This window comes from Amyelois transitella, chromosome 25, assembly GCF_032362555.1.
Source record: "Amyelois transitella isolate CPQ chromosome 25, ilAmyTran1.1, whole genome shotgun sequence".
Taxonomy (NCBI): Eukaryota; Metazoa; Arthropoda; class Insecta; order Lepidoptera; family Pyralidae; genus Amyelois; species Amyelois transitella.
In genome coordinates, this window is record NC_083528.1 from 4541969 (window position 1) to 4556962 (window position 14994).

The 14994-nt window shown below is 35.1% G+C and overlaps 1 protein-coding gene across 2 annotated transcripts in view; it reads left to right on the top strand.

Moving 5' to 3' along the window:
• The window catches only part of LOC106137145 (dihydropyrimidinase), a 48123-nt gene that overhangs the window by 21362 nt on the left and 11767 nt on the right, over window positions 1-14994 (top strand). For both annotated transcript variants that reach the window (XM_060951518.1, XM_060951517.1), the window contains exons 3-5: window positions 12548-12732; window positions 13711-13787; window positions 14484-14684. In XM_060951518.1, coding sequence (XP_060807501.1) covers window positions 12548-12732; window positions 13711-13787; window positions 14484-14684 — 463 coding nt within the window. The remainder of the gene's footprint in view (window positions 1-12547; window positions 12733-13710; window positions 13788-14483; window positions 14685-14994) is intronic.

Below are 14994 nucleotides of genomic sequence, written 5' to 3' on the forward strand. Positions count from 1 at the left end.
ATACAAAATAGAAAAAATCACCAAACAAACAAATACATTTAATCAAAAATACCACCCCGGACTGCACCCGGCTCAAAAGTACCCATTAAACTTGCCGCATTCCCTCTTTGGATAGCTATGGAGAGCCTTTGCACCAGGTACCATCCCGAGCGGTAGTCATAACCCCGTGCCTTTAAACGCCGTCCTATCTCACCAATAAAGAGCCTCGCCTGAGGACACCATGGACCGGCTGTTTCTACGGCCACCGGAACAAACTCATACTGAGTTGTTAGAACCGAGTATTTATTAATCTTAATCTTAATCTATAGGTTCTTCTGTCTCTTTGGAAACACGGAACCGGGCACGAAACTCCACATCATCGTATTTTTCAAATGCATTTAGCTTTTCTACATTTCGGCGACTCACTGTAGGTCTTTCATGATCAGAAAGAGACGATAGCGATGATAAAAACATTTTTAAATGTTTAAGTTTCAATTTACAAATAAAAGCACAGATTTAGGAGACCTTTCGACCACTCTCAGATCTAAGAGACGCTCAAATCAATTTGACAGTTCGTTTGACAGTTAACTACCCTTGAGTAGCGTTTCAGTATACCAATTTTACACTGAGTGGCGTTTGATCGCAACTTAATTATGGGGTCATTTAAATTTAACACATGCTTATAATTTACGTTTGAGAATACGAATTTTGTGTTTGAGAGCTACTCAAACATTTAAGTAGCCGTTAAATATTTGAGTAACGTTTCAGTATTCGGGCGTACATCTTTCCACTTGCCACGATTCCTGCATACTTCTTTCGCCTCATCCACATTCATTACTCTCTTCATGCAAGGTCGTCAGTTTAAGGTACATTTGACCTGTCGCCAAGTCGTCCCTGAATTGATCAAGGCACGCTGAACATACGTACATATAGTCACGTCTATATCCCTTGCGGGGTTGACAGAGTAGACACTCTTGAAAAGACTGAAAGCCCTAGCAAATACGTTGAAATTATATAAAATCTAAAAAAGCGAGGATTATAATAATAGATGCAAGTAGCATAAAGAATCTTATATAACAAAACGTTGTCACATAACAATATGACAAATTGCTCTATAAAGTCGTCGACCGTAAACATTATAATTTATGACAAAATGACTAGTTCTGAAAATAGAAACTCACGTATATAGTTTACTTAACAAAGTTTACAGGCCTAATTAGGGTTGCCACTCTTTGAAACTCGTTATAAATCTACCTCTTTTTAAAGAGTATAGTTATATTTGAAAAAGCTGTACCTTGGAGACTGATTCCGTAATATTTTGTTCAAATTAGAAATGAAGAAAGAAATATATTTATTGTACATACATTAAGTCACGTCTATATCCGCTGCCGGGTAGACAGAGCCATTATTTTCGAAAAGACTGAATGCCACATTCATTGGTATGGATTCATGATGGAAGTGAAATTCAACTATTAACTGCCTGTCACTGACAGGCTGCTAGTCCATCGTCTACAAGCACTTTACATAACAAAAGAAAAAGCATCAAACCGTTTACTGCATCTTAATTCACAATGCAATCACTAATCACCGCAATTTAGTATCACCCTTTGTTAACAAAAGTGAGATTTAGCAAGAAGTTACAATTTCTCTTCTCAGGCACAATGACAATAACATAACAATTAAAACTATGTATATGTGAATTATAAAACCTCCATGTTACACAATAGATGGGGTCAAGCACCTCTTCGCTCTAATTAGTGACGTCTACACTGTTCCAACGTAGGGTTGTCGCTAGTTCATCTATGTAATATTTAAATTAATAATTTTTCTTGCTGATATTTTCCCGCCTTTTTTCAACATCCCCAACATCATTAGAAATATGGCGGTTTGTCATTAGACTACTGACCAAGAAAGAAAGTTAACTCGTTTGAGTTCGCTGTAAAAAAATTTTCTTCACATTGCAAGAAAAGGGATAAGCAAAAGTTTGTTGTTTGTAGGTATGTTTATAACTGATTTTAAACTTTCGCACGTAACGTACCTATAACTTATTTTCAACAACAATCATGTTAAAATGGTCGTTCGGTGACCAAGGATCACTGTAGCATGATTCGAAATGTTCGAGATAAAATAAAGGTACGTCACGTGCGCGTTTTATACCTCAAGTGTTTATAAATATGTTACAAACTCTCACAATGCAATACTTTCGGTAAGTATGTGAATGAAACTTTAGATGAACATAAATTAAAAACATATTCTTTGCGAATGGCAATTATTTACACGCTTTAAGTTGGCGGCAAATTAATTTATCATTCTTTTATATAATTGTATGTTTATATGTATCAAAAGTACCCGAAACCGCCGAGCTTGCATGAAGAGAGTTATGAATGTGGATGAAGCGAAGGAAGTATGCAGAGATCGTGGCAAGTGGAAAGAGGTAGTCTCTGCCTAACCCTCCGGGAAAGAGGCGATATTTTTATGTATGTATGTTTAAGAACGTGTTACTACTGATTGACAGCCCTGCTACTTGGCAAACGTGTGCGCTCTATGATTTCATTTTTAAAGTCTATACATGTTTATGCTATCATATCATGAACTATGCGTATCATAAAAAGCGTTTTTACGTTCTTCAAAAGAGACGGGTAGGCAAAAGAAAATCAGTTTTTAACCCTTTCGTATGCATTATTTTTTTCAGAGCGTTTATATTATGAAAGAAGGGTTTTTATTTATTTATAATGTGTCAAAATTTGGTGCTGGATACTTCTCTTCCTGTGTAGAATCAAATCAAAGGGAAGACTTATGAACTTTATAGGTATTCTTCTTTTAGGGGATAGGCTAGCAACCGGTCACTATATCCGAATCGAAATTCTATAATGATGCCATTCAACGTTTAGCTAGATATAATCTTGTAACTATTGGCTTTGTCTACCCCTTATGGGACGAAGACGTGATATTCATGTAACGTCACAAATTCTGCAGGAAATCTTGACTATATTGTTGGGATTTTATAGTTGTTCATTTTGTGTTAAGATAAACACATGCGTTATACATTTTGTTTATTTCAAGCAAAGTACATTCACATGTTCAGTAGGAATATTATCTTAGGCAAAAATAGCATAAAGATTTTGTTCCAAGTAATTAGCTGTGCTTCGTCAGAGAGTATAGGATAACTTCATCTCTAATGTTGTATAAGGTGATAAAAGGACAAAAGCACTTACGACTAGAGTATAGGAACTTTGAACTGTTGAGTTCCCAGAAAAGTAGAATAAATCATTTCAAATATTCCTAAATCTTCTGAAGAACGTCGTGGTGACTTAGGAAATACATATATTAGATACTGTTAGTTACCTATTATCCTAGATTTGTTTATACTATGTTTTAGACCTTAAAATCCTGTGTTTTCAGTCAATTACCTTAGTAATGAATCCAAGCCTCTGACGCTATACTGATAAGTATTTGAATCAGGAAAATCCTTTTCTTAATTCTATTGTAAAAATTAAAATTGAACAAAACGCGAAATATTGTTGAAAATATACAGTATTTATATTCCTTTCTCTCTCTCTCACACACAATGTCTCTAAGGTTTGCATGCAAAATACGATAAGGCCTTTAATACATCACTTAATTTAGATTTTAGATTAGTTATGCAGTCTTAATATGAAATAAGCGACCCACCCCGGCTTTGCACGGGTACCATTTATCATAAATTTCATACAAACTTACACATCCCATTTTAAGATTTTTGAAAAATAATTTCCTGTGTTAAAATGCGGGTTTTTAACCAAAAGCATTATCAAAAATCATGAAAGCGGAACAGACAAACAGACTTCCGCGTTTATAATATTAGTAAAGGACAAAGGTAATTTAATTCATGCCTATTACAATAGAACCTAGATGTTACAGTATCCAAGTAGGTATATATAGTTTTTTCGTTTTTTATACTCATATGAACTATATGGGCACCGACCATAAAACATAAAACACTTTACTTACGTGCTGTTACGGTAATAATCATTTCATCTGTACTATATCATCAGTAACTGTAACACTGTCATTATAGCTAATATCTTGTTATAACCGTTTTACTTCGTGAAGAAGCCTTGTTTTTAAAACGATTTCAACAAATTCGTTGCAAAATGTGTTTTAAAACGTTAGTAAGTAAATGCTTTATTGTTCACTAAAGGACTACATTACAAATATAAAACGTAATAGACGGATCTTGGCGTGTTTTACCAACGTTTAGGCAATCAAATTCATCTGTCTCAATTTAATTAATTGATTCAATTAATTGATTTATGATCAATCAGATCTACAGTTTTTGTTATTACATATTCGTTTGAATACTAACCGATGCCTCTTACGGTAAGGGAATCTGCACTTTCAGGCAACATGGATGTGTAACCATAGATCCAGTACTGTCTGGGTTTACCTGCAAAGGTTGCGGAGATCAGATGGGATTCGCTTCGTGTAAAAACCTGACTCACCCAGTTCTTAGGGAAAGGCTAGGAAGCGATGGGCTAACAGCGTGTCACTATTTGAATCTCGATTCAATCATTAAGCTTTACAGCTGAACGTGACCTTTCAGTATTTTCGAGACTGTTGGCTGTGTCTTCCCCATAAGGTATGTAGATGTGATTATTGTGTATGTATTTAATGAAGTCTATATAGCCGTAAACTGTTAAAGACTAAAGAGATTAAAATGGACATGCAATAATTCGCGGAACGAGTAAAACCCATACGGCTATGAAACTGCATTTCTCCGATAAAATCTATATCTCGCTTATCACAGCTGTGCTTTATCAGTAACCTGTATACTTACGTCTTGCCACAGATACGGAGAGAACCAATCGATACAGTTAGCCGGCTTCGGTCTAGTCTAGATTTTCTCCGCGAATCTGATATATTAGTATTTTCCTTCACGACCTATGACGAATTCGTGTGGTTCCCAGCACTTTAAAATAGGACCTCAGCGTATCTTTCCCATGGATATCGTAAAAGGCGACTAAGGGAAAGGCTAATAAACTTGGTACTCTTGTTGTATGTATGGGTTACCAGTTTCTCTATCTGAATCTCAATTGCATCACACATCTGTGCATTTGATGCATTAGAATTTTTACCATTAACCGTTCTACCGCCGAGGTCAAACACATGCTACACATTCCCACAGGAGGGAAGCCTCAAGCACAAGCTAGTACTAAAATAACTAGCAAGGCATTGCGAATAGGATGATGTCAATCATTCGTACGGTACTTGGACCGTTGTGATACGCATTCAATGGGAAAATGGAGTCATTATTGTGTCCCCATGTTGGGACGACATCACCTTTGTTGGATGTGCAGAGAAATAAACGGAACTAACGAAAAATAACGTTTTACAAATGATTAGGAAATAAATTCATCAGTCTCAATTCAATTAATTGATTTATGATCGAGCAGATCTAAAGTGCCGTGTTCACTTAAGAATAGGAGCATCTATCTTTCCCATAGTTGTCGTAAAAGACTTATAAGGGAAAGGCTAATAAACTTGGAATTCTTCTTTAAGGGAATGGGCTAGCAACTTGTCACTTTTTGAATCTCAATTCTATCATTGAGTGATATAGCCGAACGTGGCCTTTCAGCCTTTTTAAGACTGTTGGCTCTGTCTACCCCGCAAGGGATTAAACGGATTATATGTATATGTACAACAGTATGGCAGCAGGGTAATAGGCAAAATTTGAGTAACAACTTCAAAATCACAAATACTTAAAAAAATCACAGAGAGAACAATTTCAAGAAGAGCACTTAATAAGTCGTCGAACTTCACTTATGTAACGAGAAACAATTAAACCTTTTTACGACTTATTTCCTCAATTCTCATGTAAGCCGTTTCTCGAAAGCAAATATCGAAATGTCGTGATCGCGTGCCGAGAAATTACGTCAAGAGGCCTATTCTGATGGTCTTCGTTTCATATATTATTACTTAAACTTTCTGATTGAGATTTGAAAAAAGTCACACGATTAACTTAACGTCCTAACTTAAGTATACGCAATGACAGTACCTTGATTACCCAAAACTACAAAATTTTATGCGCAATAGAAATCATCATCCGGAAATTAATCCCGGTTGCATGCTCGCTGACTACGCTTCTGTCTTGGCTAAGCCAGATTATTACATGAAGTGACTTACTATGACGTCCACAATCTTTGCAGGAAACCTAAACCGTATTGGATTTTGGTTATCACTACTAGTTGCCTGAAAGTGCAGGTCACCTCACAATATTTTTTCTCACCGTAAGAACATCGGGTAGTAATTAAACTCAGAAACGAGTCATTAGTAATGGTCGCGGTAAGATATTAAGCTGTTCCACGCTGAACGTTACGCGATATGATTCAGGCTCTTTTTTGACCGACTTCGACGGATTTTGTTCGACTACCGACGCCCTATAACAAAATCCACAAGAGTCTTTATATCAAAGTCACAAATCACAATCGTTCCAATGGTTATTTATGTCGACCTCTTTCATAACAATATGAAAATAGACCCCAGTGTTTTGCGTACCCTCACGCACACATAATCTCCACCGATATTTTTAGCAACTGTTTCATATATCGTGTTCTTTATCGATCAAATTAAATCGCCTGTTGAAAACTCTCTCGATTACCAGAATAGCCCCCGTCTGATGCGTACACGCATAGTTATCGTTATTGAGATCATAACTCGGTAACTAGAAGTACCGTGTTCTTTATCGGTATCGATTGATTCTTTGGTTAGTGGACCTTTCTTAACCGTCGCAAAATCGAGGGGGTGTTATAAAATTGACTCATTTGAAAAACCTAAAAACTCTTACATGCTCTAAGTCAAACCCAGGATATGCATTTCGATTTTTCTTTCTTCTTTGATTCTCAATATAAACAAGAAATGTATTCTATTTATGGTTATTTATTTATTTCCATCGATGTTATCACAATGATGTAATTCTCATGTAGGCGTAACGCAATGTTATTTATATCGCTTTTGCATTGGAAATATCGCAATTTTGCAACGAGGCCATAAAACTGAATGTATTACGATGATCAGTATGTAGGTACTTACTCAGTATTGACTAAACAAAAAGAAAAACAAATATTAATGTATTTTGCAAAGTATAATAGACCTCGTCTCTTCGTGTGACTATAGAAGGAGGAATGCAAAGAAAATTATAACTGGTGCATTAAAAATTTCCAATTTGGTTCTCAAATTTTCAAATAGCATGTAAAATACTAATTAGTTCTCATCTTTTAAACAAACTTATGAGACAAAAAGACGTCTCTTTAATTATCCGCTACGTTATAAAGCCTTTTTGTTTTTTTTTTTTCAAATAGAAAGATTTTCACATTTTTGTCCATTTCTCTCGAACGAAGTATTATTGTACTTCGATCAGATAAGACTAAAAGAAAGAACACTTACAAAGTGTGATAATATTTACACTTAACGTTCTGTTCTCAAGTCAAGCTTTATTTACACTGGTCAAGTGAATAGGTTTAGTAAATTAGCACAAATAACTGTCTTTTAAAAAATATATATATGGTGGTTGTAATGTATGCGGGACGACCGTTTTAAAAAAGGAAAAATAATATTGCCATCAACAATTTATTCTATCACCATGAAAAAATAAAGAATGATATCAAAATTGGAAGCTTTTATTCTAGTAGGTATCTAAGGAAATGGACTGTAATATGTTATTAGTAACTGGCACAATGGTGACTGAAACTTGCCTTTTCACTAGCACACTACTCAAACAATTTGAATTAAATTTTACTCGAGCCGTGAGATTTTAACGACTACACAAATTTAAACAAAGAAATGGAAATCTAAAGCCTTTCTCTCATAACATTGTATACGTTAACAACAATAGCTAAATTTTACACTAAATTTAAACGTACATAGTTATTATTTCCAAGGTTAAAAATAAAGTGTACAAATCTGTTTCAAAGAACACAGATTGATTATTTAGTTTTAGTATTTAGACTATAAGACAAAAAAAAACGTATCGTAAAAATAACAAATACCGGTTGGAGATTTTGTCCTGTAGACTCCATAAAAAGTAGTAAGAAAATATTTCAATATTTACGAAAAATACACACAACTAAAATTAAATGCAATTAAAATTTGAAAAAGGCAAGTTTAGTGTGTTGATGTTGAAATTCGTTTGATCATAGTAGAAAATTATTCATATAAATTTATTTATTTATTCTACTCAAGAAATAAATAAGTCAACTTAATAAATAAAATCATAATAATCAAATGATTCTTCTTGTAGTCGGTTTGCATTATTTGAATCTCAATTTCGCCATACAGTTGAACATGATCTTACAGTATTTTCATGACTGTTCTGTCTACCCCTGTAAGGGCTAAAGATGATTGAATAATGTTAAAGGCTCTGTTTTTCAAGCTAACGGCAAAAATATAATAGTAAGTTAACTTATATGTGTACTAAAGGCAAACAAACAAACATGTCTAAGTAAATTTGTTTTGTCGTAGTTGTAATTCTATTCTTAGCGAATCGATAGTGTTTCTCTACAAACAGTTAGCACTTTCCGTCTGTCCGTCACATATGTTTTATACTCACCCGACTTCCCCTTGGGCTATATTTCCTATTTATATAGATGTTGCCTGCGACTTTGTCCACTTAGAATATTTAATTCTCGATTACACTCGCCAAAACAAGACTAGCTGTTGCCTGCAACATCGCTTACGTAGAATTTTTATTTCTGATTGCACTCACCAAGCAAAAGACTGTTTTATTACAGCATTTAATTACATTTTACATACTATAAATGTGTTTGGTCGACTTTAAATCAGATATCAACCAAGGAAGTATGCAGAGATCGTGGCAAGTGGAAAGAGGTGGTCCCTGCGTACCCCTCCGGGAAAGAGGCGTGATTTTATGTATGTATCAACCAATCTTAGGAGTTTTAGATACATAAGTTGTTAGTGCATTTGTCCTTTAATAACCTCCTACGAGAACCACAGAAATGGATGGAGTAGATATAATCTGTTGCCGAAACATGCTAAAATTCGGTAAAGGAACGTTTTTTTTACTAAAAGTAACTACAAAAAAAAAATAACGCAGTTATATAAAAAACTTTGTGAAAAAAAAGGTTTTTCTTAGTAAGGTCACGGTTAGTTTACTACCTGAGGTTGACCATTCACACATTTAATTTGACGTGAATTTGTAAAAAACGGTTAAGTGCGAGTTGAGCTGAGTTGAGGTATGGGACTAGCAGTACCAGGGAGAGTACGATAGCAAAGAATGACAAACAGTCTTAATGATATTTTATTTTATATAGTGCATCAACAGGTCACACGACAATACCTTATAACTAATATTTCTTAAGAATAGTTAAATTATTTTAGTCTGAAAACCTAAAAATACAAAACTTGATATAATATAAATTTATGAAGCAATTATATCACCACCCACCCGATCAATAAGTAAATAAATATATTTGCTTTTAATTAGGGCATTCCTTTTTTATTAATTTCATGTTATTAAACATTTCGTGTTCCTAAGTTTATTTAATTTTTAGATTAAAAAATCAACGCGAATATTCGCTGTGATTTACACTTGATTAATGATCACTGATATACAAAGGGGTTTGCTAATTTTTTATAGATTATAAAGAACCCTAAAACTGTATAAAGACGCATGACATTCTAAATTTATTAAGTTACAAAAAATATGCAATTCATACAAAACAGGTAGTATAAAAGTTATTTAAAACATGCATTCTACACAAAATTTATTTTTCTTTTGACAAATAAGGCTGAAACTATTTTGGAGGATTGAAGTAATGTAAAAAGATCATTGTGTTTATTAAAACTTTTGGTTTCGCGTGCCTGCGAAGCCAGGTAAAGCTAAACTTCTACCAATTTTCTACATTATAAAAGAATATTTAAACTTACAACATACATGATAGAGTCTAAAGTTTCAGCTGACAATTTGTTCTAAACACAACCTATTAATTTATTATTAATTAGTTCCTCCTTTGAAGTGCAAAAATAACTCGGATCTTTTCCAAAAACGTGTTCAGTTTATTGGATGTTGTTTAAAATTAAGATTGGTTCGTCTCGCTTAAGTCACTTGATTTATATGATAGGTACTAAATCTTTGTGTGTTTTTGTGTTTGTGGTCTTCGCTCCCGTGAGAAATTCCAGAAAAAAACGTCTATTATATTGCTAATCTCCCTAGGTGCTACATTCAGGCTATGTTCTTACACGTTTTCCTGCAAAGGTTGCGGGGTTAATCTGACTACTGGTTAATCTGACTTATCAATAAATAAATAAATAAATAAATAAATCAAATACAAGGTCATGGTCAAATGGCACACCGCGGGTTTCTCACAAGAGGAGTGAGGGTGTAACCGGCAGTAACGCCAGGAGGAAGAAATGTCTGTATTACGTACGGTTTATGAGATAAAGTCTAGTGGACAGCGGATTAATAGGTAATCGGCTCCCATTCACCCTTTAAAAACGGAATCCTTACAATCAACTTTCAAAAAACAAACAAATAAAATATGTAATGAAGAAGACAGTTCCAAATTCAAATACGAATTTCGAATTGAGAACGCAGACGCGTTTCATACAACACATTCGAATGCGTGGCGCGCGCCGGAAGCGCTAATGCGGTAAGTACTACATCCGTCTATGTCCAAATTGGGTGACGATTTGTAGCGAAACAAAGGCCTTTGACACCTGAATCAGACATACAGACTGTATTGTTTTTTTTTTAACTTTTTAACACCTTAAACACTGCCATCGTGACTTATGACAGGGCTCTAGATCGTGGAACTAGAGCAACGTGTCAACGAAGGCAATCTACCCCGTTATGGATAAAGACGAGATGTGTCTTTCAGTAGAAAGATGTAACCTCTGCTTAGCTTATGCCTTATATTTCAGTCTTGGTGACCATGTCTCCCCCGTAACGGATAAAGAACCGTTTCGCGTAATAAGCTGACTTCTACTTTCCTTTTTAGGTATTATAAGGTAAAGTCGTGGACAATAAAACGCTTTCCAAAAATTCCAGAAAATTGACGCTATCGTTATACATTTGCAACAAATATCTTTAGATACATTCAAGATCACAAAAAAAAGGGTTCATTCAATAAATAATTACCAAAAAAATATTTTTGCTACATTATATCATGAAACCATTAACACTTTTTTAATAAGCATTGTTAAATATCTATTAAAGAGGTTCCCGCATCAATAAACCAAGGTTAATCAGATTTTTAACCCCAATATAACGCGTTTCGTTAAATCAATGTTAACAATTGGCTTTATTATATCGATGTTGTACTCGTAATAGGATGAAACGGAACGCGACCGACTGGATGAGTCAGCGAAATGCGTTCTTTGTAAGAAATTCAAAATTGTGGAATTCTTAATTGAAAAATTCGTTTCTGAGAATTAGCAATTTAATTTTTAATGTATTTTTAATTATCATTTGCAAATTATTTTTAACAGAATGCTTTTAATAGGTCAATAACTTGTATTTAACGAACACAAAGTGAAAACCCAAAATTAACTTGGTCAGTAGATAGATAAGCTTTATATTAGTTGTAAGTTAACTTTATATAAGTATTTATGAGCGAGAAAATTGAAGTAATTCTGTACTTAGTTAAAAGTTTTTTATAATTAAAACATTTCACTCATGTTTCTTTAATGTCGAAAGCATATCTTTTAAGCAACCCTTACACTTGCCATTGTCTAAACAAAGTTTGCCGGGACAGCTAGTTATTTGTATAAATTACATGTATAAACAAAATGCAAAAAATATCAATTCAAACATTCCTAAGTTTGTAGCGTTCCATTTTTAAATTTAACTTATCCACGCATTATCCTTCGAAGACTTTAACTTTACTGAAAAACATCTCCCGTTAGATGGCGCTGTGCCGTATTAAAACGCGCTATGAAAATGTTTTTTCTTTCAGTACATGAGTGTAGTGGTAGAGGTGTGAAGTTAGGTTGACTTATTTGTCAAAAGAAACAAGATTTGTCTTGAAAGGGCTACAGCTGGCCAACAGTCTGGCTGAAGCCTACCTAAACGCTAATTATCGATAAGTAAGTACGAGTGACCCGGGGTCAATTATATAATAATATTTATTGTTGTTTTAAGGAAACTTAAAAACTGCTCGACGATGTTCACAGTGTGACACAACAGTGCTCCAGATGTAACTGTGTTGTGATTTTTTCATAGAATTGTGAATTGTAAAAGGCGACTAAGGGATAGGCTTATATACTTATCTCAATTTTATTATTGACCCAAACAGCTGAAGGCCTTTCAGTCTTTTGATGACTGTTGGCTCTGTCTATCCCGCACACTACATCTTTCCACTTGCATACTTCTTTCGCTTCATCCGAATTCGTATCTGAATGCAAGCTTTGGCAAGGTTTCGGGTAGGTACTCTTGACCTGACCTTAATACAGGACAGGATTTACTTTATCTGATCAAGGGACGTTCCCTTATCACTAAATTAATGTAATTGTATTAGTTAAGTTATCCTGAAAAACGGGCTATATTCATTAACTCTGTTTCTCTCCTCCTCTCCAGGCAAGTGGGCCGGAACCTCATCATCCCTGGTGGTACCAGGACCATCGACGCTACTGGCAAGCTGGTGATGCCTGGTGGGATCGACCCCCACACCCACTTCGAGTTGGAAATGATGGGTGCTAAAACTGCCGACGATTTCTATAAGGGCACAAGGGCGGCCGTGGCGGGAGGAACTACCACAGTCAGTAAGTATAATAATATATTTTTTTATGTAGACAATGTGCATTCGTCCATGATTTAGATTTAAGAGATCTATGTATATTTGTAGATATATTGACGTCCGATGAAAATGCTGCAATGTAGTTTGTTCCGCCGCTTCTTCTACACATGCGCTTTGGAAGCGGTAGTAGTTATAATTAGATTTAAGTGATGTGACGTCAATAAGTGATACCTGGTATCCAATTTTGAAAATAAATCTATTCTATTCTATTCGAATAAATAAATCCTACTAATATTATCAATGCGAAAGTTTGTGAGTATGTCAGGATGTCAGTATGGATGTTTGTTACTCTTTCACGCAAAAACAACTGAACCGATTACGATGTAATTTGGTTTGTAGGTAGCTGAAGACCCAGACCTATATGTTATAGGCTACTTTTTATCTAGAAGTTCCCGCGGGATTGATAGGGTTTCCATGCGGACGAAGTCGCGGGCGGTCTCTAGTGATACTTTTTTTTTGAGATGACATAGACATTTTGAAAGCATCGGTGGTCGAGAACTTCGTCCTTTTTTAACATACATTTAGTCATGTCTATATCCCTTGCGGGGTAGACAGAGCCAATAGCCTCGAAAAGACTGAAAGCCACGTTCAGCTGTGTAACTTCATGATGAAATGAGATTTAAATAGTGACAGGCTGTTAGCTCATCGCCTATAAGAAGATTGGGTTAATCAGTTAACATTACGAAGTGATGGTTGTTTAATTTATACATACATACATATGGTCACGTTTATATCCCTTGCGAGGTAGACAGAGCCAACAGTCTTCAAAAGCTTGATAGGCCACGTTCAGCTTTTTGGCTTGATGAAAGAATTTATAAAACGTATAATTAAACATTAATTAACATGTCAAGTTAGTCTGCACATAACTCTAATACAGTAATACTCGTAGCGTTTAGAGTAAGTATTATCATTACTTAAAATGGTGCTTTTACTTATTTTTCAGTCGACTTCGTGCTCCCCCAAAAGGGGCAGTCTCTCCTTGAGGCCTACAACAACTGGAGACAGAAAGCTGATGGCAAGGTATGACAGCACTTGAAATGTTTGAAAAACTTATAGCAGGGCCTAGATAAATAATCTGCATGATTCGTAAAGAGGTTAACTTCGATCAAGTATTTTAAAAAAAATTGGATACACAATTCTTACGTATTTGATGAGAACGCTTTTTGTTGTGGATCGTGTATCTATTGTGTGCTGATACTAGAAAAGAGTTTATAATCTATATATGTATGTACATATAATGTCACTGAATGTTTTGTCACTAATCAATCCTTGAATAAAAAGATGTACACTGCACTGCATGTTTATAATATCTAATAATAGGGAAAAAGTTAATACTACCAAAAAACTTCAGTATCTTACAGACTGATGGCCACTTGGAGTCTTACTCCTTAATTTGTTAGTATAGAATAGATTTATTTTCAAAATTGGATACCAGGTAACATAAATCGTAAATCTTAATTGCATTTTTAGTAATCCTAATAGTGGCCTCGAATGGCCTTTTTAATCGCGCGAAAAACTATCGCTGTCTCAGTTCACGTCATAATAAAGAGCGAAACAGCGATAGTTTCTTGCGCGATAGAACTCGCTCTGGTCATGCTTCGAGGGCAGTAAGTATCATCTTATATTTTGGTAGAAAAAGACAATATTCAAGGGATGATATATATATATGTATATATAAGTGTATGTAAATAAAAAAATCTTTACCAATGTTTTCAGGTGTGTTGCGACTACGCCCTCCACGTAGGGGTCACGTGGTGGTCACCATCCGTGAGGAAAGAGATGGAGCAACTGACGAGTGAGCAGTACGGAGTGAACTCCTTCAAGATGTTCATGGCGTATAAGGATTCGTGGATGCTAGACGATTACACTCTTTATCAAGCCATCGAGGCTTGTGCTGAGCTGAAGGCTATTCCTCAGGTGAGATTATTATAACGAACAAATTAGGTGCGGCTACACGTCACATGCCGTCAGCCAATACCAACTGGGATTCTAAATCTCGTAAGCAAAGTTTTTACGGATTGAAGCATGTTGGCAAAGTCCAGGCGACTCCCATCTGATTTCTGCAGATCTTTGAATGGAACCCATATCGGGTCATGGTTACCATGTGGTGACTCATCCAGTTGCCCAAATGTGCAGGATTTCTCACAATAGCAGTCAAACTTAAACGGTTCTCTATTGGATTGCATATAAATATTTGTCCTAATATAGTTACGCATCGTAGTTTTAC